This window comes from Agelaius tricolor, unplaced genomic scaffold (genome assembly GCF_023055355.1).
Source record: "Agelaius tricolor isolate 1412-34295 unplaced genomic scaffold, bAgeTri1.0.p SCAF_5, whole genome shotgun sequence".
Taxonomy (NCBI): domain Eukaryota; kingdom Metazoa; phylum Chordata; class Aves; order Passeriformes; family Icteridae; genus Agelaius; species Agelaius tricolor.
The window spans coordinates 21,518,647-21,544,784 of NW_027269265.1; the positions used below are offsets into that span (position 1 = coordinate 21,518,647).

At 38.5% G+C, this 26,138-nt stretch overlaps 1 protein-coding gene across 21 annotated transcripts in view; it reads right to left on the reverse strand.

Annotated features, from left to right (window-relative positions):
• The window catches only part of NRXN3 (neurexin 3), a 967,492-nt gene that overhangs the window by 595,053 nt on the left and 346,301 nt on the right, over nucleotides 1–26,138 (reverse strand). For 15 of the 21 annotated variants that reach the window (XM_071426717.1, XM_071426705.1, XM_071426703.1 and 12 more), the window contains one exon: nucleotides 25,823–25,849. The exons of the other annotated variants lie outside the window; for them this stretch is intronic. In XM_071426717.1, coding sequence (XP_071282818.1) covers nucleotides 25,823–25,849 — 27 coding nt within the window. The remainder of the gene's footprint in view (nucleotides 1–25,822; nucleotides 25,850–26,138) is intronic. 21 annotated transcript variants of the gene reach the window in all.

A 26,138-nucleotide genomic window follows, 5' to 3' on the forward strand; every position in this document is an offset into this window, starting at 1 on the left:
TGATTCATACCAGCAAAGAGACCACAATTTCTAGTTCCATATATTTCCTGACAGTATTTCTGCAGCCTTCACAGCCTTTATTAATAATTAAGGTTTTGTAACTTCAGGGAGGTAAATCCCACTCATTCATTTACGTACAAAATCACCAATTTTGAACAAGGTCAGTTCCAGAAAAGCCAGGAATGGATTAATATATTTTTCTGGGCAGAGTAAGTACTATGATCATATGCACTGACCTCCTGCACCACACAGGCCACGGCACTTCAGCTAGTAATTTCAGCACTCAGACCATAACTTCAGTTTGAACTAGAGCTTATCTTTTAGAGAGACATTAAGCCCTGATTTAGAGACTTCAGGTGATGGAAAATCTTCCATCCAACTAAAAAAATTGTTCCAGTGATTAATTACCCACACTTAGAGATGGGTTCATTATTTTAAGTCTCAATTTGCCTAGCTTTCACTTTAGTCATCAATCCTCATTACACATTTTCTGTTCCAAAAAGATTAAGGAGCAGTCTACAATCAGAGATCTCTTCCCTGAACAAGTATCTGTAGGCTGTCTTCAATTCCCCTCTTAACCTTCACTTCTATAAACTCTGTAGAGTGAGTTTCCTTGTCTCTCTACTCAAGTCATGACACTTCTAAAGTACACATCCTTAGGAAGTAATATATCAAATCATTTTTATAGCCTCCTTCTCAACACTTCCAAGTTTACTCAGAAATGCTACTTTTGATGCAAAGGACAAAACCTTAAATCCTTACTTTGTTAATGGTCGCCAATGTCACATCCAAGGCAATTTCAATGCATGAATATTCCTCCACTTGTACAGCCCAGTTTTCCCAGCTAAGAATTAGAGGGAGCATATGCTTAACTGGCTAAAAAGTTTCCCAGTTCCCTTTTCAGAGCTACTGCTTCCAAAGTAAGAAATGCTCTTTGTTACTAGAAGCAGGAATTTGCCACAGGCTGTATTAAGAAATCAATTACCCAAATGAGCCCATCTCACCAGCTATTAAAAAAAAATCTAGGCTGATTGATTTTCCCACAGCAATATTTGTCTCTTCATTACCTTTCTGGTAATTTTAACATCTGTGTCCTTTATCTGCTCATAACATTACACCCATTACCTCTTCCATGCTCTTGATCAAATAAAGTGGTGCATGTATGGCACACATCATCGACGGTGCCATCTTTCCCCTTCCTCAAGGGTGTCACTGCCACAGCTATTAAATGACACAGCCCTTTATTTTCCATTGTCTAGGCTTCACTAGAAATCAGAATTGATATTTTACAGATCAATTGTTTCACCTTTAAAAATATTTTTGGAATAAACATTCAGGTCTCAGAGGCTTAAGACCCATTAATACAGTACACATTACACATGCAGGATACTCTATGATCACTGCCACTGAACTATTCTGAGATTACAACTGGCACTTTTCCAAATACAGAGTAAGGTATTTGCTGATTACTATTCCTTTCTCTGCACTACCAGTGATCATGTTAGATATTCATCACTCACGCTCCATAATGGAATACTTTTTAATTAAATAAATCTTTCAGAATTTAAACTTATTCACCATAGCCAAGTTTATGGTGAAGTATTTTTTATTGTGATTGTTTGATTTTGTTGTGCTTTTTTTTTTGTTTTAAACAAATCCACATGTAATTCCTATAGTTTTCTTTTTCAATTGTTTGCACTCAATCTCCCAATTTCTATTTCCTTCCCCTCAAGCCAAAAAAGACCATGCTCTGTAACTCTATCACAGCACATTTAAGCACCACACAGAAAGCCACAAGGACTTTCATACATTTCACTATGCACAATCAGTCTCAAATAACATTGTGCTTCATCACCCTTGTATGTCCTAGCCACATAAAATAAAGGAAAATGAAAATTATTTTTACAAATATATTCCTTCTATATAATAAGAAAGGATCATACATAGCCCAGATATATTTGGTTTAGAGCTCAATACTGACAAATCCAACATTGCCTGTTATTTAGTTTTGTCCAGAAAGAAATCCTCCAGCTTCTAAGTCAGAAAGAGACCCAGGGAAACTGGTGGCCCAAATGCTGCACAGCTAGCTACCAATGCACATATAAAATATTCTTCTGTAGGACAATTTTCCTCAAATGCTATCAAGCTTTAACTACCTCATGCCTATGGATTAAAAACCTTAATAACACTATCAAAAAAACCTCAAAAATAGCTGGGATACAGGTCCAGTTAACAACAGATCACCAGTCTCAATACAACAAATCAGAAACTGCAAGCTATTCCCATTAAATATTCAAGAGAGCTACAGAAAGTACTTTGGTTTTGACTTCCAGATCCAAACTATCATGTATTCCATTAGGCTGCTCTAGTCACAGTACCTGCAGAAAAGAAAGAACCCTTTCTCCCTGATAGTAAGGGCCCAGTAAAGCTCTAAAGGAAGAACTCTCAGAACAGAATCTAATTCTTGAGCCCATTATTTGCAGTAAATAGCAAAACACCAAACAAGAACAGCAGCTCACCACCAGGAAAAGGTGAGGGTAAGTACAGTTACCTTTGGCAGCAAATAGATTCACACTGGAGTTCCCATTTAAGACATTTTTTTAAACTCAAGGAGACTTTCTGAAACCAGGTTATCTTATTTCCTTCAGGAAAAGCTTTAAAGCAAAGAGAAAGCAATTCAGAAGGGTGATAGCCTATGATATAGCAGAGTTCAGGCCACAGTGTCATAATGATTCCTGCTGCCATGAAGGTGGGTTCACAGCCACAAATGCTGTTTACACACCGAAGAGGAGGGGCACTCCCCTACAGAGATGGATGAAATCAGTGTTTCATTTTCTCTCCCTTTTAGAAAGCTGAACTGATCTGGTAATATTGACCTTGTACATTTAGCAATATTGTACGATGTTCACAGCTTACAAATTTTATTCTGTTAGTTTTCTTCCCTCCCTATGTTAAATATAGCTTTACCTGCTTCTTGGTCACCTTCTCGTTCCTTTTCCATCCTTGTCTTCCTGCATTCATCCCCTTTGTGTTCAACCACCTTTTCCACTATCAAGAACCATTTCCTTGGACTCTTTTCATCCCCATATACACAAGCTACTTAGATGGGAACAGCAGAGAAGGGAAAAATGCATTTCTTCAGAAACACTGTGAGTCAGCAGGGCTGGTTAAAAAATGCTTCTGATAACATGCCACAGGAGTCTCTCAGGCTACTGTCTGTCCTAATGAAATGAGTAACACACAAAAAGGAAGGAGGAAGAGGCAGTTTAGACTTCATGCTCTCAGGTAGGGCTGCCTCTTCTAAAACAGCTCTCTGAAATATGCCATTTCAGGTTTCACACAAAGAAAAATATTGTTTCATCTGTGAGCCTCAGGTAAACCAGAAAGCTTCATTTGTGCTGGGACAGCTCCAGTAGGGCCAGTCTGCACCCTGAGGCATAAGGAATGCAGAGCTCTGAGCACAAACCCAGCTGTGCAGCCCTCCCACACCAATGTGGAGAAAATCCTCTCTGCTAAGTAAAAGTTATATAAATGAGAGAGCAGATAGCAATGAAACATTCGGCCAAGAAAGGAGGAGGGACCTGGAGAGCCTTATATTGACTAGAAATTTTTTATACATTCAATTGAGAGGTCTGGAAGAGTAAATTCAGTTATATTCAGGATAAGCAACCACAAACAAATCTCAGAAGTGCAGAACTGGAGCTTAATGAAAGTAAGTAGCCTTAGACAATAAAAGTAAACACCAGGTTTCACCCATCTAGCATCCTAGGTTATTAAATGTTTCTTAAAAGTTGTATCACAGGAAAGATTAGCATAGGCTAAAGCTCTGAATACAAGAAGGCTTTAAAGCCCCACTTGCACTCCCTGTTTTGTCAGTCCGCTTGGAAACCCCTTCTGTCCCCAGAATGTGCTTTAAGCCTGTCCCAGATTTTCTGTTAACACACAATGGACACACAAGCAGTGGCAATGGCTCGTGCTAGACAGTGAGGAGGTATTACTGTTGTCAAAGGTGAGGGGGAGAAAGACAGAATATCATAATGCAGAGACTGGTAGAAGCTCCCACAACGGACAGCAAAATTTCCAGTCTAGAAGGCAAAATAGGGAAAGTTTTAACTAAGGCAGGTGATTTATCCTCTCCAAACCAGAAATCATCAGCACATCCCCCTCACAGACTTACTTTTACTATAGTTTAAATTCTGCAGGGAAAAAAAATAAGGGGGAAAGAACTGCACACAGGAGAAAAACCCCACACATTCCCAGCAAAGCCAAGCCCACAGACCCTCCTCCAGCCCCACTGACCTGCAGCTCTACAGAGCCTGCCCACATCTCTTGCTCCTGGAGAGGAGAGCAGAGCCCAGGGCAGCAGCCTTAGCACAGCTCTGCCCAGCTGCAGGCCCCAGAGCCTCCCCAGGGCCTCAAATGGCCCCACACCAGCTGAGCTCCAGCACTTCAGTGACTGCACCTGCTGCCCCACTCCATCTGTTACTCATCAGGAGAAAAGACTTCTCAAATGCAGTATTTTCTTGGGCTTTTAATAGCAGAGATACAATGAGCCAACAGACCTGGAGGAAAAGGCCTCAGTCTGTAAAAGCACTGGCAATGGCTCGTGCTAGACAGTGGGGAGGTATTACTGCTGTCAAAGGTGAGGGGGGGAAAGACAGAATATCACAATGCAGAGACTGGTAGAAGCTCCCACAAGACACATAGCCAGTCACCTCCACAGAAAAGCCAGCCCCTGGATGGCTGGGGACAGAAGAAGAGTGCCATGCCATGAGGGGAAGGCCTTGGCTGGGCAGTCACAGGAATTCAATCTCGCTTTCCCAGCTGCTTGGGTCACACCTTTGGGAAAGGAAATGCTTCTGTCCCTATCACTATTGAGTGAGACTACTCTCTGCATGGTCTGGCCATGCAAAAATGGTACCAGGTTCCATCTGTCCCAACTCAGAAGAGCTATACCAGCACTGGTTTCCACCTCTCTCGGGGGATTCCAACTAGAGTCAGGACTCAAGTTACTTTCCTCATACCTTGGCAATATCTTTGGTGCAAACCAACTCCCACATTCCTGCAGAAGGCCCAAAGTTTTATGAAGAACATCAGGGAGGACTACAGCTCCCACCAAAGTCTCTACCTGCTGAGGATGCACATAGTATGGGACAGGCTGGTCCGAGCTGAAGACTGCACAGCTTTTTCAAACTCCAGTTAAAAAATGGCACTGAGATGGTCTATAGAAAGGCACTGCCTGATGTCAAGTCACTGATGTATCAAACCCCCAAAGTATACAATTCAGGGCACTGACATGCCAGTAATACTACCAGAGGATCCAAATAATGCCAAATAGGATGAGCCTAACTTTGAGCACTGGCAATGGGGTTCAGTGAATATTGGTTCTGAAAAAAGGTACATACACAGGATTTTAATAACTTGGATTTAATTTATGCCTTTACTAGATATATTTAATGTATAATTGGCAAATGCCCCTTATGATTATGAGGGACTTGTAAATCCTTAGTGTAGATACAAATTTTAAGACAAATGTACTGAACGGTGATGCATCCAGATAAAAAATATTTCAACACAGATAATTCATAGTTCAAAGGGCATTTAAATGCAGAAATCAGTCCTGAATCATATGGGAAGTCAGGATAGATCATAATGGCATCTTCAGGCCTCAAAATGCATGAAGTAAGGCAAATGATAAAGATGTACCGGTAAAGCTGAACTCCTGAAAACAGATTATCATAGACAATTCAATGTCTATGTGTTTTGCAGAAGATGGGTAACTCTGTGGAGTACTTAAATTTGTTGTTCATGACCTGTGTGTACTAATGTGGATTCTATGACTTCTGTGGTCATTGTCCCAGCACTTCGTTGGGCAACTCTCTTTCTCCAGTGAGGAGCTTGTACCACACTGACTGCTGTTTCCACAATTTGCAAATCAAACTAACAGTAAGTCTTCAACTTAGCATTTAAGACTACCCCTGAAGCATAACATCTGAATTTGAGGTTTGCTATTAGTCACATATTCCCATCAGGGTGACAGATAACAATTCAATTACCAAACCTGCAAGGCCTCTTTCTAGCAATACTTTTCATAGAATCCCACTAGCAGTGATTCACATCCTTCCCAGTCCTTCTCAGTTTGTGACTAACACTGAAATACTGAAGTACAGGCTTACAAGCAAAATTGTCTACTCAATTTGTATGCCCCTCTAATGCAGTGACACGGTCAAGTCTGCAGTGTGAGACAGCAGACTGACCTCAGTGCTTCTTCAGACAAGCTTAGATTATCAAAACTGGTATTTAGTTTTTGACATATATAGATTTAGGAGTATTGAACACAGAAAATCTCTTGACAAAGATGTGAGCTAGAAAACCAAGCCCACATTTTGGAAAATGTTGATTCCCTGTCAGATCCCCTCTCTAGCTGGAATATTGTTGCATTTTATTTTTAATTTTTTCAATATCCTCTAGGTGCTGTAAACGAAAGATTTGATGACTGTAATTTAAATATTCAGTGTCAGTATAAAACAAACAGCCAGATTCCTCCTGAGAATAAATATTTCTTAGCAGCAGTAGTTCAGCCTGTAGATTATTTTTTCCATGTTACTATAAAGGGGAAGATGCTAGCAGATATCACAGTTCACTGTTTAGCAAGCAACAGAGTGCCAAGAATTGTCACCAGATGAACTATTATAATGAGTGAGGAAAGAAAAGCTAGATCTGTCAAGTGGGAAGGGGATGCTTGTGAGCTTTTGCTCTGCAGAAGGTAGAAAATTGGTTCCATTTAGCACTACCTGCTCTGAAACTTTCTGTCCAAAAAACCCTTGAGAACTCTTGGCTCGGAAGAAATATCAACACAAAATCAATCAGCAGCAAAACTGTACTTTCCCAACTGGATCCCTTTTGGATCAAAATTAATCAAATTCATAGGATTAATCTCCCATGACTCAAAAATCAGGAATTTGAGAGCAGGATCAAATGTAGTATAGATGTAGTATTTTTGAAGGAACTAATTCTCTTTGTGGGGAGGCTAGAGAGAAGAGCTTTTGCATGACAGGATACTTCTACATTCTTTCTTCTTGCCTTTTTAAATCCATATGTCAAAAGTTAAATACCACTTTCAAAAATCTGAGCCTATCTGAAAAAACATCAAGGACAGTCTTCTGTCTCACACGTCAGATTTGTCTTTAGAAGGTCATAAAGATGGAGCAGACAATTCTGCTCATAAAGTCTGTACTTCCCACAATTAAAATGCTCCAGAACAGTCCAGTAACAAAAAATAGTGGCCAGAACCACAACCCAGTGGGCACAGTTTTGATGGTGTTACTGGTCCAGAGTAAACCCGCTTAAAATGTGCAAGTGTAGAGCATAGAGAGAGTGGAATTTCTGAACACACAGGGTTCAGCTGGCAGCCTGAACTCAGGTGTGAGTGCTGGCCCTCTGCAGGGGTGTGACAGCCCTATGGCCAGTGAAGGAATAACACTGGAAAAACCAGAAAAATTAAGTGGATTCCTAAGTCCCTTCTGTTAAGCAAACCAAGTCATTGCTTGTTAGTACTAAAGAGGAAAATCTCCTTTGAAATGACTGAAAGCAAAGGCTTGGGGAAAGGGCACTGGATACCAGCAGTCATTGTGCTGCTGATGACAGGGTATGGAGGACAGCAAGGATCCTGGATAACTCAGCTGGTGGAGCCACATTTTCCCTTATTTTTACTGGAAATCCAAAGCCCTTGTCTTTTCATGTGACTTCATGTACCTCCTGTACCTGCATTTAGTTGCCTGCATCAGCACCCCAATTTTTGTCTCAAGCTGCCCAACAGCTGTAGAAATTAAACTTCACTGATCACTGACACTGTCTAATTTATATCTTTCCCTCATGAAAAAGCAGCTGAAGCCATGGAAGATGCAGAGTGCCATGGAGAAAGAAAAATTCCATAAGCAATGCTAGACACAGATTTTTAAACCTGGTGCTTATTTTTATCTAAGAAAAAAAATACTTGCTTCTGTTGAAAATCTCTCTGTCTTAGCACTCATATTTTTGGCAGTGGTTTTGGTGAAAGTAGAAACACAATCTTAGACCTGCCTTGAAAAGGACATGCAAGCTCAGCTGGCTTGTTCTAGCTATTTACAAAGCAGTTAAAATGGTTCTTTCTTCTGTACCCTTGGCATGAACAAATCAATAAAAACATAAAAAGATTAGACAGAGTGAAAGAAAAAATGACTGACTGGCAAGATAAATAGATTCTATAAAGACACAAAACCATGCAGAACCATTAAGGCCCATAGGCCAATTGATAGATGCACTCAGTAAACATACACTGTGCAAGAGTGTTCAGCAATTGCAGCAGAGAAATTCCAAAGACAGAGGCTCTCCCAGAAGTCAGGAGGTAAAGAAAAATGGCTCCAATCTATAACAAAAAATTACATGCACACACACGCTATGGTTTTGAGCATGATTTCCTCTTTTATATTCCAAGGCTTGGACATTGCTTTGTATGTTCAGATCAAAGCAGCAGCTGTCAGAGCTCTGGTATTGTTTGGTGTTATTTATAGAAGGGCAGAGAACAATTATTCTCAAGGTACATGAGGGTTCCAAAACAAATAGGTTAAGACCAAGCTGAAAGAATTTGGAAGCCAATTTGCCACATTACATATTATACACCCAGATCAGAAGTGCAAGTCCTCATTCTCTCTCTGCTCTGACTTGAGAATAGTTGTTCACTTAAAAAAAATAAAATTAATATTCTATTCTCATGCACAGATGACTCTCCCTTCTTATATATTTGAGAATAGTTGTTCACTTAAAAAAAATAAAATTAATATTCTATTCTCATGCACAGATGACTCTCCCTTCTTATATATTTCTCATGCTTTCCCACAGTGAAAAAATGACCACACTCTACTTTTAGACATCTAAAATCGACCTTGTCAAAACTACAATGTCTTTCATTATTTTTGGATCTTTCACCTTCACTTGTTATTTAAAACCAGTCTCTTTTCAATTTCTATCCCCTCACACATAATTTAGTCTCTTCTGATAAAAACTATTCTTCCTCTGCATTTCCTCCATGCATTTTTTACCTAGCTAACATTCCACATTTTTTCAAACCTCATCCAAGAACTTATTTCATTCTTTTATATGGGATGCACATTACAATTCTTTTCCTGATAATACTTGTCTTTGTGCTTCTGACTCAAATTCAAAAGGAATATTGCCTTCTTATGTCAGTAAGAAACAGAATCATATTCCAATCACATGTGTGTCACTAGGCCTTGTATGTACATACATCTCTCTCTCTGTAAGTTTATGTGAAATGAAATCCCAGGAGACACAGTTAAAACCAGAAAAATTGTGATCATATGTATAGAGCTGATAACCACATGAACACTCCTGTACAACATGAAGATGCCTATGACATAATTGCATAATTAGAAAAAAATTTCAGTAACAATCCACTTTGGTTTCATCTCAGATTCCAAAACAAGAATCTCATCAAAGCTGTGAAGTTTACTACCAGCAGTGTTTCACTGACCTCCTGGCACTTATGAACGTAAACCACAGGAGCCACAGCTCTAGACATGTCCATGAGTGCAAAGTGAAAGCCATGCCAGGCACAGCTTCAGTCACACCTGCAATGACATTTCCCAGTGCACAGGCCAAAGGGAAACCACACTGACATAAAACTCATCACAACATTAACAGGGTAAGCAGATCATATTGGCATGGCACAGAGTCAGCATCATCTCTTTCCTTTTATCTAAAGAATTAATAATTTTTTAGCACACAAACAAATTTTAGCTTTAATATTTCTTCCTACAGCAACTAAGAGACTGCCATGTCTGTAAGGTAGCTATCTAGTTCTGGTGTATAGTAATGAAAGAAGCAAAGCATCATATATGGAGAGTGTCATAAAGCAGGTAACCTGTTACCCAGTCTGCAGATATCGCAGCCATCCAGAGAGAGATATGCAATTATGTGCAAACCAGTATAATTTCTTAATGTCAACCTCATCATTCTGGCCTAATTATTCTGTCTTTTTTATGGAAATTACAACTGAATCTGAAGTACAGTGCATAAATACCAAGCCTATAAACCCTTACATACTAACCACATTTACAGCAGTCCAGTTATTGCTGATGCAGGAGACTGAGCATTTGTTTCATTGTTTTTTAAGGATCAGATTCATCATTTCACACTGTTTCTGAAGATGACGGCACTGGTATAAGAAACACAGTTATCTCCCTCAATGCGCTTTTCTCAACAAATACAGAAAAATCAAAGCGCAGAAGCAAGGCAACTGCTAATAACATTTTCAAATTTCATTGTAAGATTTGATCATGTATGGATAGAACATTGCATACACTTATTTTTGTAAATATTTTCATATATTCCTGCTCATTTAAGTTCATTTTCTTTATTACAGTTTAATCTGGCTTTTAATTCGCATTGGTGTGGCACTTTTCATTGAATTGATGGTATATCTATCTAAATAACTACATCTAAAATTACACATATGCCATGGATTTGATTTCTTTGATTTCTTTCAGGAAACTAATTACCACACATAAAAGAGAAAAATTTGCTTGCTGTGATTCCATCAAAATGAACCAGCCGGACAATCTGGCCTTTAACATTTTGAAAAACATTGCATCTCACTGCCACTTATTACTGTAATGTCATGGGTAATAAACAGAAATTCCCAATTCTTTCATAGGCACTAAATATGTTTGCACAATACCTTTGTACTTCCGATATTAAAGCCATTACAGACATTCATGACTTCAGTTCCTGAAGCCTTCTGGCAAGAAGGTCACTATTATTATCTGCACACCACTGAAAAGATTAAATTCTGGTAAATAAATGACTTGCCCAGAGTCTTGATACTGCGGAGTTATGTAGAGATGATGATGATGATTATTATTATTATTACTATTATTATTATAATTAAGGGACTCTGAGGTGATGTTGATTTAAGAAGCCTCTATCAGGCAATGTTCTTGACAATCACCAGGATGTGCAGGTGGCTCCAAACAGCCCACTGGAGGAGGCTGAGTTAGCTTCCAGCTTCAATCCATTCTCTGGAAGATCTTAGTCCTCTTCACTGACTAAAGAGAGACTAGTGTCAACAAACTAAATACTGCTTAATTTAATCATTAGTCTAAATATGAACACCCATACACTCCCTCTATGCCTTTTATCCTTGAACACATTTGGACAATAAAACCTTCAGAGTAGATTCTGTTTCTAAGCCATCCTGTAAAAATATATGGCCATCCATACATAGATACTATTCTTATCAGCAAGAACTGAAAGTAGGTTTTTCTTCATACTTGAAGCACTTAATATCAAAACAGAAGTTGTACTATCCTGTGCTGTGAGGGCACCAATAGGATGTTTTTATCAAAGGACATACTACCTGTCTACTATGCCAACATACTGGTATTCTCTGATATTAGGTAGCAATCAGGTTATGAATGTAAATTAGTTCACCTATCAAAACTGCCTTATCTTTTTCAAATATGAGTATTCTGGTCTCTCTTGCCTGTGAACACACAAGAGCTAGCCAAGCAGAAGACTGTGGAAGTGAAGTAGGAATGGGGAAGCTAGGCCCTGTCTCTAGCCACTGTGGAAATCCTAGAAGCTATAGATAGAATTCTCAGTACTCAAAGAAAATAAGTTGGAAGTTTGGATCAACCAAACAGAAAGAGAACTTGGGCAGTGGATAGTGATTGAAGTGATTTAGAAACATCTGTCTCTTTATATCAACAGTTCCACAGCACAATGAACCATTATGGCCTGTTCACTAATAGTATTCTGATAAACTAACAGTAAGCAGAACAATGTACAACACTCATCACCAACTGATCTTCCACTGTGAGATCTTCTATACTCATTAAGAACTGACTCAAACTTCCCTACAGTCTCTGATGCTTAGAAGTTAGGGTTTGAGTTTGTTTCACCTCTGTGTTTGCAGCCAGAGAAATTGTACACCAGTGGTTTTGTTAGTACTTCAGATAATTTTTTTTCAGAAAGCACTGTTTTTAAAATGTGGTTGCAATGGTCTTGGGAAATTTCTTCCTAGATTTTCCTCTGCCCTTGCAAAATCTGTACAGGATTTACACTGGATCTACTACAGTTTCAGAAGACTGACTGCTACTTAGAAGCAAAAGGTCTGAAACTATTGTCACATGAGACTGAATGTGAGGTTTATTCCAGTAGTGATGCAGTTAACAGTGATCACATTTCATGGGTAGCATTTTATCCCTAACTGATCAGTTTCAGGTATACTTGTAGTTAGCAGCTAAGCACTTTTATTTCAATCAGTATGCAGACTGCAGGTTTCCAAAAAGTGCACTGGCCATGAATTCAGTCCCATCTCCTTCTTGCAGAAGTAGGAGTTGGATCCCTCCATATACTATTGGTGCAGTGAGGAAACAAGAGTGAGTAAGAATGCATAATCTTTCTTTTTGCTCATATTTCCCTCTCTAATAAAACTTGTAGTGTAGCACCAGGGTTGAATGGCTGCAATGAAGCTTTCTATCACTGTCAGAAGAGCTTGAAGAATGGTACCATATTAGGGCAGGTTTGAAAGCCCATAATATCACCGCTACTGCTTCTGCACATTTTGTCCTTCACTAATTCCATGGTGACAGTAATTCCACCATTATTGTAGCCTCGTAAGTATTAAATCATCAGCATCAGTATAATACTCTAAAGATAAAAAAAATGCTTAAGAACTCTTCAGAATTTTAGGCTCAAATCTTAGCTCACTATGAAACAGAATCAAATATTCTTTCAGTAGTGTGATCAAAAAAGAGATGCCAAAATAAAGCAATGCTTTTGCCCATTTTCAGATTAAGTTACTGTTCCTCCACAAAAAAAAAATAGAAGGGAAGTAAGTGCGTTAAAATATTTTACTACACATTCCTCCTTTATTTTATCAGAACTGCAGTTCTACAGGTATCTCTAAGTTTTTCTGTATTCCCAAAGCTCTCAGGAAAGTGATGTTTCTGTTACATTTCTGGTCCAGCCAGAAAAAGCAAAGCAGAAATCTTACATGAAAATGTGTTCATGTTTACCCATGGAGTCTTAACATAATACAGGTCCCCAGAGGTAAATACATTAAAATACACAGTTTTGCATTCAAAGCTGAGTGACTGAGATCCTCAGTCTTCTCAGATCTAAATCATTCAGATCACAGTGTTTGAATTAGGCAACAACTCTCCCAACATGAACATATATCTGTACCACAAACTTGGATTTACTTAATTTACTTCACTACAGGAAAAAATACACAGAACCTCTCATTTGTCATCATTTCAATTCTGAAAATTTCCCCATAGTATTTGGGAGTAGATCTCTTAAGGCCTTAAGATCTGATTCTTCACAAACGCTGAAATCCTGTGAAATTTGACAGCAGTTGACTATGTTCAGTACCTCTGCAAAACAGAGCTAAAGTAGAAAAACATCTTAATAACCTCCTAATGGACTACTGAAAACCATAGTTTCAGCAATCAGAATGACAGAAAGCAGGCTCTTTTCCCCCTTACAGTATAGAAAAAATTGACATTCGAAAACCATAAAAAGTGATGCAAGGAAGAGGAATAGATTTGTATTTTAACTCCATTTGAGTGAATTGGAAAAAAGGGCTTTGCTTGGAAGGGCAAAGCAGAAAAGTACCTCTCTCAAAATAAGGAAGAAATATTTTTTTTTATGATGCATCAAAGTTTACCTGAAACAGGAAAGTATCTTTTACTTTTCACTTTTCTATTACCCATAGTGAGGGAGGTGGCTGGCTCTCATTCACAGTAACATTTTCTCACACTGTGCTTTCCACATTCACACTTAGCAATTTGAAAGGAAACATTGTCCAGCCCTTTGTCTCCCTAAAAAAATTTCAGAGCCCAAGTTCTTTGCCCTGTTTTTCAATAGCTCCCTTGCCAGAGTCACTCTTTGTGCAATGGTGAAACACACTTATTTTTCAAGTTTATCTTAGCTCAAAAAGCATCAGACTGAATCTATGGTAAAGAAAAGCACAAGATCTTGTAGAAATTTAAAGTCAGGGGATTTTGTTATGAAATGAATATCAAATGCAGTTCCAATATTAGCTTAAAATGGACTTCAAGTTTAATTACTCCTACTCAGAATTCTCAGAGAGTTTCCGGCTGCTTCAGCTGAGGATTTGGCTTTAAAGCAACATCATGTCTTCTATGTATGGAAGCTGCCCTGGGTTTCTACAGCCTAATCAAGGAAACTCCTTTCTGAATTCATGCCTAGTTAGGAATAACTGAATATCAGTTATGACAATATGACTGAGTTTAATAAATATTTTCTGTACCTTCTTAGCCTAGCTGCCCCAGATCCACACTTGGCTGTTCCTATGAACATCCTTCATAATGTTCCTATTATGAAGAATTATCCACATTTCTATATGAATTATTATAAAACACTTCAACTCCATAAGTATTCTAAAAAATTTCCAGTTTCAGGAGGTGTTAAACATGTCTATAGGTAGCCCCACTTATATTTTTTATTAAGGATGTTCTGTACACACTAATCCATGCATACTTTTCTTATTACATCAAGCCTGATGTTAGATATCACTAGCTTTCCTGAACTCTACTTTTGGAATCAGATGCAGATGGCAGAAACAAATGTTTTAAATGCAGTACAGTATCCACAGTATGTGAATGTGATCTCTAGGAAAGAATACTCAAGTTAGGATAACCTGATTTGGTGCAGCTGTCAGAGACACAGAACAGTAGTTTCTGCTATGGGCTGGCAGTCCCTTCAGTCTCTATTTTTGGGTTTATAGTGTTTAAGGCACAAAGCTTCAGCTGCATGGCATCAGCTGTTTTCATCTGAGGCAAAAAGAAGTAACTTCAAGGAAGCAGAGCACGCAGTTGTTTGCTGTGTGATCAGTGCTGGGCTATGGTACAGTCCATTCTTTGTCCATTACTTGCTTCCTATAGAGCACAAAAGATATTGTAGCCCAGTGATACTGTCAAGCACCTGTTTGCATTCAAGTCTCACACAGCTTTGCTGTGAACAGAATCTTCATCTTTGCTGCTTTCTACAAAGCACTGTGAACATACCTTCAACCCTTTCACAGGTAGAAAACAATAACATAGCAAACCCAAAATGATCGCATCACTTTGGAGATGTATTTAAGTTTCTCAGCACATGAACTGAGAGGAGACTACAAAATCTCCAACTGCACCACGAGATGGTGCTCAGCCCCCTCTCAAAGACACATATGGAATACACCAGAGTCAGGAAAGTTTGCTTGAACTGGATACTGGCATTCCCAGCATAAGCGCACACACACACACACGATTCCTTCTATACAGCCCTCCTGGACACAGCATTCCCTGAAAAATACTGTTGTGCTGCAGAAAAAAGAAAAAGAGAGAGAGAGAAAGAGAAAGAAAAAGGCTCTGCATTTTTAAATGTTTTTATGCTGCTCCACTTTCTCTGTTGCATTTTATTATGCTTGAAATAAGTCAAAATGTGAGTAGTGAGTGAAATATTATAAACCTTTATTACAACAAGAAGTGGTCAATTTTATTGGTGCTGCTTTCAGTGGCAATGATAATTTAGGAAGCAAGTTTCCTTTAATCTAAAATTATCCTAAGCAGAAAAATATCATAATATAATAAATTGCAAGTAACAATCTTTCATTCTTTCTAATATAAGAAAGCACAGAACTAAGTGAGGCTAGTTTCTGTCCACTAAAAAAAAAAAAAAAAGAAGTGATATTATCCACACTTTTGGCATCAATACTTTGGCAATTCTAGGCCTATGATCTGTATTTTCATCGGAGAATGCAATTTGGTGGCAGAAAAGGCTACAGTAACAATGTGATTAGGGTACATGCAATAGAAGTTACAGTATAATAGTAACTACTAGTGTACGGTTTGCCGGCTGGGCACTGACCTCTGAAAATCTCTGTAGTCTTCTACAAAGATGCTTCTACCATCTTATGTTAAAGTTGAGAGTTGCCACATGATCTTTGATGCAATCTTTCACAGCAGAACTGGCTATATATCAGCAGCAATGAGCATTTAATCTGGAAGAGCCCTTATAAACTCCTGGCTTCATTCACTATCTTACTAAGGAAGCACTCCTTACTAGCCTCTCACATATCTATAGCTCTTACCAGGGGCCTCTTTGCATTTAAACATTTTTATATAATTTCTGTCTTTAAAAAGGAATTATGAAATTCCAGCAACATTTGCACCAAGCAGTTTTTTCTCTTGCACTGAATGTGCAAATCCACTTTTTTCAAATTAGAACCTGTACCATTATAAAAGCTACACATGTCAACTGCAATGTAGGGAATCTGTTCAATATCCGGAACTCCCATTTGAATAAATGAAAATAGACTTGGGTCTGGGACCGTGAAATATCAAACTTAGGACATCTTTCCCCAACTCAGGTAAGAAAGGCTTGTGGTTTTGCTTGCAGCAGAACAATTTGGCAAATTCTGTCCCTCCTCTTGAAGCTAAGAACTGAACTCCAAAAATTCAGGAGGAGAACCATGCTAGATGGAAGACTGCAACTTTAAGTTCTTAAAGTGCTTTGTTTAACAGCTTGGTAAAGTAGTAGCTTGAAGTGTGAAAGATGCTCTTATGAGTCAAAAGCAACACCAGTTACATTTCTTCTTTTCCCTACCAGTTCAAAACAGTGGGCTGAATAATTTCAAATAAGACTCTGTCACACGAAAAAGGGGAACAGAAAACACACTAACCCAAATTATGTCAGCATGCTAGCAGTTTATTAATATACAATTAAATCTTTATCTGAACCTACTCTTTCATTAACAGGTAATTAGCATAATAACTTCTCTATTTTGTTTTAAGCTTTCTGGTGATTCTGTACTCAAATTTCATGAGTAAAAAAAATAATAAAATATCCTTAGATGATTAAAACTCTACCTGGTGATTTGATTTCCAGTTCATAGTCAGGCCTGGACACTGGGAAATCCACCAAAAGGAATAAGTTATTTTTCCATAATGAAGTGAGCTCACATGACTGTTTAATATAGCAATCACTGAAGTGACACAAATCAAAAAGAAATTTTACTGGGGAAATTACTTGAGAACTTCTCTCAGGTTTTCTAACTTTTCACATTCAGAATGAAAATTCTCAGCATATTGCATTTTCCACTAGGTAGAAAATGATTTATGATGATATAATGAATCTTCACCACTGATCAGACACATCTGTGGCATCTTGGTCAGCTTTCTTCTGCCATCAAGGCTTCCAAATATTGTACCCCCTTTGCACAAATGAAGGAAGAAGGCAACTACTGTCTTCTTGGCCCTGAAATCTCAAGAATCACCTTTTTTTTTTGAAAGGTACAGATGATAAGACATTAAAAAATATTACTGCTGAAAGTTTTGCTAAGAGCACATTTCCAGAGATGCAGCAGCAATGCAAGCTTGCCATATGCATCATATACCAAGCATATATCTTGCTTGACCAAGCAAGACCCTCTCTGGGAGGAAAAGGGTTCTTGCTCTCCATTATTCATTTTGTCCCTGCACTAACAGTAAACATTTCTAAGCTGCTTCCTCCAGAGACCACAAATCTGCAGCTCACCTTTCCCAGCTCACTTCTTAGCAAACAATATTTAAGCATAGAAGCATCAATGGATATTTTTTAAGTGAACTTCTTACTCTTGTGCACAACTGCAGCTCTCTGCTCCCAGAGAGAAATTTTCTAGGAGCAGTGCCCTTTGCCAGACAAACCAGCCTGGCAGTGGAAAATACAGGCAATGTGATGGATCACAGTGGCAGGACAGTAGCAGTCACTGCTGAAAGAGGTAGGATGGGTGAGGATTGTTAAACCTGGAAAAAACCTCTCAGCTGTGGAAAGGCAATTGTTCTCTATTATCAACCGTCTCAGCATTCATGGAAAGAGTAGCTAATACTAAAGTCCTAATGCAGTCACTATTTGATTTTAAGATAATCAATAGCCTGACATCTTAATCCTGGAAATAACATCTTTCATACTCCTACACAGCTCCCTGGTGCTACCTCTCACACACCAAGTTTGCTCAAATGTAGTGCCTTGTGTAGAAAAAGAAAGTAAGTGAAATGGAAAAAGAAATTACCAAATACTTGATGGCCGGACACCATAAATGACATTGTTTCAGTCTACCTTTAGCCATCCATCTCACTGTATGGCAGCAGAAGCATTGCCTTTTTAAGTTCTATATAAAAATATTCACAAGCTTTCAAGGGTATGTCCTCTTCCTGAGTGTACTGGCTCCGGCTCAGAGGGAGTTAATTCAGAGCAACACCCATGGTGCCATGTTTTGGATTTCAAAGCAAAACAGTGTTGATAATACACGGGCAGGCAGAGAGTGAGAGAGCAACTGTGTGCTTCTTAACCACCTACAGGGGTTAAACCAAAACACTGAGGAAAGTGCAAGTGATGACAGCTGATCTGAAAAGAAAACAAATCAATTTATACAAGGAAAGTGGCCAAAATAACAAATTGAAGTGCTCACATATTTTTCTATCAAAGCCTTTTTTTTTTCCCCCCAGGCATCCTGGCTGAGATCCTGCAAATATTGCAATAAAAAAGAAAAAAGGAAATAAGACTGTTTTCCTGAGACATGAGAAAGGAAGCTGATATTATAACAGCTGGTGAATAAGAGAAAAATGTTGCTGACCATAATTAGTTATTCAATGTATCATTAAACAAAACCTAGCATCACAAGCTTTCTTCCTCCAAGTTTCACCAATGGTATATTTCTCCTCTAAAAATAAAATAAAAATAGATTTTCTTTTTAAAACCTACCTCAAACTTTTCATATTTCATGATCTTTGTTATAGCATCCAGGATCCCAATACTTAATTAGCATTTCTGACATTAAGTAATGGGTATCTATTTTAGTGACTGACAGGATGATTAATATAATTTGCTTTGACCTTTAAAACAGTTCTCTTTTTTAGTTATAATCCCACAGAAGGGGTGAGAGGCTAAAGGAATTGAAAATTTATATATATATATATATGCACAACAAACACAATCTTTTCACAATTCAAAAGGAATCAAGAAAACCTGCTGGGGTAGGAATGATAGCCAGTAAACCAGAAGAGCTGCTTTCCAAAAGTGGGTCATTGATTCCTTACAGATAACTGCTGAGTTTCCAAGGTTAGTTTTCTTTCTTGTTAGCTCTCACCACAGCAATTTAGGTAAAAACAATGCAGAACACATTCTGCCAAGCTCTGCTTTCATCATTGCCCTCCCTCCATACTGATGACCTGCCTCTCCCTGCATACTGGCACTGAAGACTCAGAAGTGAGACTTTCAAAGGGACAGTATTAGCTGGAAGATGAAGGCTGACTACTCTTAACTAACAGCTGGGCCTAGCTGAATTCTAGCAAACACAGACTTGTGTTTGTAGCCTACATCTGTGGCCCCTGATGAAATATTCCGGGATTCAGAGACCTTGTGATATAGCAAACTGCAGTTTAGGATTGCTCAAATCAATTATGCCACAGCAAAACCTTAATCTCCATGGCACTGTCTGGATGAGGAGGATTAAAGACACTGTGAAAAGCCTGTGCTCATTAAACCCAATATTCTTCCCCCAATAATGGCAATTACTATAACCTCTTGAGCAGTCACTCCTTATCCAACATCCAGCGATCCTTAAAGCTCAATGATTTGGCCTTAAATTTACAGAACAGGTAGCATCCACCATAGCAAGCAGTGCTTGTGCTGATTGATTTTTGTCTTTTTCTTTATAACTATTTAAAGCCTCATTAGAGATGCTCTCTCTGGGTTGTTCACAAACAAAATTAATAATATATAAAATACTCGCTTCCTCCTAGATCCAGAGGCATGAGTTTTCAGTTTTGTGCCAATATTCTTGGAATTTAAAAAAAAAAATGGATGTTCTGGCAACTAATTACACAATGTAATCTACAGAAGACATATTGTCTAGACATCCTTGAAGGGGACCAGTTTCTCATATGTTCTTTATGTTTCCTCTCACCCAGATGGAAGATGTCCATGTGGAACCCTAAAAAGGGACTTATCCTCTCCACTACAACTGATAATTGCATGGATTCTTCTGCTATCTTTGTAAAACAAGCTCAAAAGCACTACTGCACTTTGTAGGGGTACCAAACAACCTCTGAGTTGGAAAACATGTCCTGGTTTGGGTTAAGAACAGGGTTAATTTTTTGCAGCAGCAATGAGGGTGGGGAGCCTGGAGCTGTGTGGGCATGGCCAGGGTCCTAATATCATTCAATACCATTTCATGTCATTGCCAGGGCAGGGAAAGGGACCCTCTTTCTTTCTCTTTTGGGAAGAAAGAGGGTCATGGGGAAAGCGTGGTGGTTAGAGGGTCTGCCTGCCATTGTTTTCATTGTCCCAGGCTTGGTGGGCATTTTGCGTGTAAATCATCCTTTCTTTGTACATTTGTCATTATTGGTATTGTTGCTGTTCATTTACTTATCTCATGGATGATTCCAATAAATGGTTCTTAACTTATCTCTGCCTTGTTTCTCCCACTGAAGGGGAGGGGTAAGGGGTGCAGCTCATGGTTTTCTTTTCAGTGGGAGCATTAAGTTGAAGAATACCATTCCTAAACTACAACATTAAGTCAAGAGGGTATTTTTACCACCAGAGACTTGGAATGGGCTTGAATCAAGAAAGTCTGAGACAAAAGAGGTCACTTTTTAGTAGTTGCCGCAGGGAAGAGGAATTTGTTGCATTATGAAATGAAGCTCATCTCCACATCCATAAAGGAGCTCAGGCAGACAGCAACAGGAGAGGGAGCACAAATAATATCTTCCTGAGTTATATCCAGGGCCATCAGCCCACCAGAGACCCATATGCTCAAGCCCAGAGGAGCATGGGACACAGAAGCAGGTGGGAGCCCAAATCATGGACTCCTGAGCAATGAAAACCTTTCCAGGTCTGTCCCAGGGCTGTTCCAGCAGAGCCATTGGTTCCAGTGCCCCAGCATGACACTCATCACTACATGACAGCTGGACCAACTCTTGATATCACCTTTTGGATTAAGGGGATTGCTGCAGAGGGTGGGATATATGCAATGCTGGGAAAAGCAATTTGGGGTCAGACAGACTTACTATGGGATGTTTAGGGGAGAAACCAAAGGCACAAAAAGGGAGAAATTCAGGTGATTTTGGGAAGAGCAGAAGTGGGAAAATAAATACAGGGTAAGGGTATAAAAAGGGCTGGGCATGTAAATAGTTGCTGATGAGTATTTTTATCTCATCAAAACAGCCTGTCCTGTCTTCTTATTAAATTCCTTTCTATATCTTTCCTGGGTGAGAGCCTTTTATTCTCTGTGCATGAGGGTGTATGAGTGCTGCAACTGGAGTCAGGCCATGGGCTCAACAGGCCCAGATGTTCAAGGTGCCAGAGACTGGAAAGGATGTGGGCCTGTGAGCAAGCGTGTGAGCTCTAGCAATGGGCCTGCCAAGAACACATCTTCAGCTGGCCACAAACAGAACCTGGGAGCAAACAGTGGCAGCAGCCTCGCCTCTCTTGGGCTGTCGGATCTAGCAGGTTCTCCTCTAACAGAATTTTTAACTTGCTGCCTGACAAATATCTGGGAGGACTGCTTTTGATCCCCTGAGAGAAGAAGTCTTCCAAAGACAGGCTTTCTCCCTTCTTTTCTCCTGCACTGTGGTGCAGCAGCAGCACAAAGCCAGACCAGCATCCCAAGTGTGAGACTGCTCAAAGGTGAAATCATTCTCAGCTGAGCTGTGCAGATGCTACAGACAGACACCAGCTTTGCTTTCACCACTACAATATGACATACTATCAACTTGACACTTTTCAAGCTGCATAAGCATTCATTTCTTCCTGACTATGTTTAAATGGAGCTAGGAGACACTACAGTCACAAATATTATGTGGATGTTTAATCATACCGCTTCACTTTCAAAAGAATGTTTTCTTGTTAGAGTACTATTAAGATTTTATTAAAACGACAGCAATATAACTAGGAATCGGGTAAGTGCACTTGGTTTTACAATATTTTGATTAGAGTTAGCACAGCTTCCTATTTACTTATGATGATACAGAAAAAAGAGAACTTTAAACCTCTTCCAGAAAGTTACACATCATAGATTCATATTCTATGCTGTTACAGTGGCACTTAATAAAATGAATCATTAACACTGCACTGAATAAGGCACTAAATACAGTAAGCATGGCAACTGAAACAGGAGAACCAAACATATTCTAGCTGTCATTATTGTCAAAAATTATTGCATTTCAAACAACATGTTAAATGTGAGATCTCACAGAGACACAGAATCAACTGTGTAGTAGTGATTAGACTGATTTTTTTATCCCCTTCTATTTACGCTTTTAGCAGCAGGTAAGAGAAGAAGATATGGAATTTTTGAGGCATCAAAAGTGACATGAAAATAGATGATGGCTTGTCTGGCAAGCTTTAGTGCGAAGAAAACGCCTTATTATGAAATAACAAGCAATAAGACAGAGGTGTTCACTGTCCCAAGGAGCTACTTTTGGCAGATCTCTCACAGTATTAGTGTCAAAGTATGTGACTGAATAATGACACACCACATAAAAGGCTTGTGAGGAGAGAGGACTAGACCAAGACTAGTATCCAAAAAAGAATACAGAGTGAGAACACCTCCAAAATCTAACAAATCTGTAGCGCACACACAGCTATGCCCTCCACACTTAATACTGAGTAGAATGCTGAAAACTCTCCACATCTAATCTGATATGAAGTGGGGTCACTGGATATAGAATAAGGAAATTAAGGAATAGATACCTTTGAAAAAATGAAGGAAAATCAGAGCACCAGACATGACACAAACTATAAAATTATCACAATTTCAACTTTCTTCAAAGTGAACAACGCATTTCAATAAACAGTTTACAGGAGAGGGACCATTTTCCTAGTAAATCCTATTTTAAATAAATGAAATACGTGTAGCCAAAAATCCAAGAGACTTATATTTATATACCTATTCTCCCCATGAATCCAACCAACAAAATTGTGCTATCTATTATGTCTGCATTATGTTGAGGAATCATTCAATGCAGTTTATTCACAGAGTTTATTTGGAGATCCTCGTCCTTCTTTTGGTTGTGCTGATTTCTCACTCAAAGGAAAAGAGAATTACTATACAGCTCCATATGTGTGAGCAGAAGTGTTGTTGGGTCTTCTAAATGTGCAGAAACAGAAAAGCTCAGTTTAGGTATCTTCAAGAGTGAAAGGAAAGGGTGAGATGAGTATTAAAATAAGTGGAGAGACAGTAAAAAGCTGAAATACAACAATTATGAAACACAGAGAGAAGGTAAGATGAAACTATGGAAAACAATATTTTGCACCAGATATAAAATAGCCCAAAGATACATAAGAGAAAAAGCCCTCAATCTTTTCAATGAAAATTAAGAGCAAGTATAAAGGCTTACCTGGGACAATATGCAAGACTCCTCTCAAGCAGTATCAGCTTCAAGGTTTGAAATAGCGAGCTCTTAAGCTGCATGTTCCACAAAACCCAAAAAGTACAGCTCTGTTTACCTTTAAAACCATGCACTGGGTCCCTTCTATTCAGGTACCAGTGGTGACTGCTTGACCTGAAACTCTTCAACTGCTGGGAAGCCCATTTGTCAAGTTACTTTAAAACACTTCTGCTCATTTCAACAGACCCTGGCAGACATATCTGTATGTGGATAACTCCCTCTGCACAAGTAAATGTCAGTGTGCCTGCAGGAATGCTTACAGTGATATTTGGTCTGCTTCTGCCTAACCATATTTTATTCATTCAAGGGTACAGTTTTCACCAATCCCCAGCAGGTTCCCTTCTAGGAAACAGGACAGATGACCTGAGTTATTGCAATAGGCAGCAAAAAAACCAACATATTGGAGGGACTAAGAGTAGAGACATTTGTTTTCAGCAAAGCATCATAAAAAATAAATTAGGAAGATCCAATGTGTTTTAAATAAAGAAATAAATCTAAACCTTCAGGGGAAGACTGTATTTAAAAATGCAACAGGCTCAACTATTAAAAATGCATGGTAGCAAAATGATTCAAGATGTTTTGATGCTTATGGGGAAACTAACAAAAACATGTAATTCTAACTGTCTTTCCACTGCTTTCATTATATGATTCTCTTTTTCCTCTCTTTTTTTCCTTGTTGTTTTTTTTATGTTTCTTCCAATTAGTGCTAGCTATTTATTTGCATAAAAACCAGATGACTGCTACATGCTACTAAAGCTGATTTCCTACCTGAAGATAGTCTTCCATAGCTAAACTTTAACAGGCAGCTGTCATCAAAAGTTGATGGTGACAACATTATATTGTTGTCCAGTACCAGAGGAAACGGATCCTCAAATAACAAACATAAAGAAGACCTATGGGCAAGTGTTTTGATGGAGTTACAGATGGCTAAGCAGCAAGAGCATATGAACTCTTATGAAGTAAAAGATCCTATTTTTATGTAAATGTCCTCACCACTGCTGTGTAAAATCTGGCTATCTCAGCTACAATATTCAAGACACTTCTTCCTATTGCACATTCTATCTTGAAATTTAGTGTGAAAACTTCGAAGAGCAAAAGGAATTCAACAAGACCTTTCAAGATTTGAGTCATACACTGACTAATCCCACTTGTAGCAGTTTAATCCCATACAATAACTAAGCACCGTGCAGCTGCTTGTTTACACCCCTCCTCCCATCAGTGGGATGAGGAGAAAAATCAGAAAATGGTAAAACACATGGGCTGAGATAACAATTTAATAGTTGAAATAAAGTAAATTATCATGAACAAGCTTCTATGGCATATCAGGGCTTCTCTCCAGCTACAGGCTCCCAGGGACCACTTCCCAAGTCCAAAAAACTAATTGCTCACACTTTCATGCAAAGTAGGGTCTCAATCAGCTGGCATTTGCCCTTCATAAATACTTCTACATAAAATCTAACACAGAGGACATTCAGGAAGCTGGTAACAAGTTAAGATAAGCTCAAAGCACACTTGAGAGCTAAACAGCTACAGTGTTTGGGGAGTGCTTTTTACTTTGAGGCCTACATCAAGTTTGATCAGCTCTTTGAAGTAGAACAGAAAAGATTTGGTTTGCTCAGTCAGTCTAGAAATGGATATGATCTTTCACTATTATTTTTCACAGAAATTTTATAATCCTTCCTCCCTACTTCTATACAATGAAAGGAATTTTAGGTGACCCAGAGGTTCAGATGGAATTTCTTACAGAAACCTAAGAATTGCAAATGCCATATATATACTTATATATGTTAAGTATATATAATATACTCTAAATGTAAAATCTAGTTTTCTTTATTCTATACCCAAATAAAAAAGTAAATTTGAATAAATATCCTGTTAAGTTGTCACCAGTCTGTAATAAAGCAAGAGTTTGAAGCTTGTTTTCTCTGTTTTTAAATATGCCTGCTTTTTTGTAGTGGAGAAGTGCATACAGTACCTGTTGTTATTCTTACGTAGTTCCTTAAAGTTTTCATAAAGACAATAGGTTACCAGTGAAATATAATATCAGCTCATCAGGTTCCTGAGGTGCTCTTCTGCAAAGCTATGAAATAACAGCTCATCTCCTCCTTGGAGAAACCTAATACAAAATTTTCCACATACAATCACCCTAAAGTCTTCCCTCCTCCCTCTCCAGATTCATATCCTACCCAATTCAAAAGATCTTTTAAAGAAAAGAAAAAAAAGAAAAAAATAAAAGAAAAACAGCTTATAAAACAGCAAAGAAAATAAAGTTATTTTAAATATATATAGAAAGAGAACAAAATGAAACTTGAGGGAAAACTTACTGGCGTTACAGTTTATCCTGATACAGTCTAGATGGGGAAAAATAAATGAAAGATGAAATTGCATCCTTCAAGGTAACAGCTGCAGACATCCAAAAACAATCAGTCCACCCTTCCGGGGACAGACACACGCAAAGAGATGTGGCCATTTTATACTTATACACAGTCTGTACAAGTTCAGGAGTGGGTGTATATGTACAGTATATTCTATGTAAATATCTGTTACATAAATATATATATATACACATATATATATACATATATGTATAGAGAAATATACCAATATACATACATAGCCACATGTTGCTAGAAAGTTCTT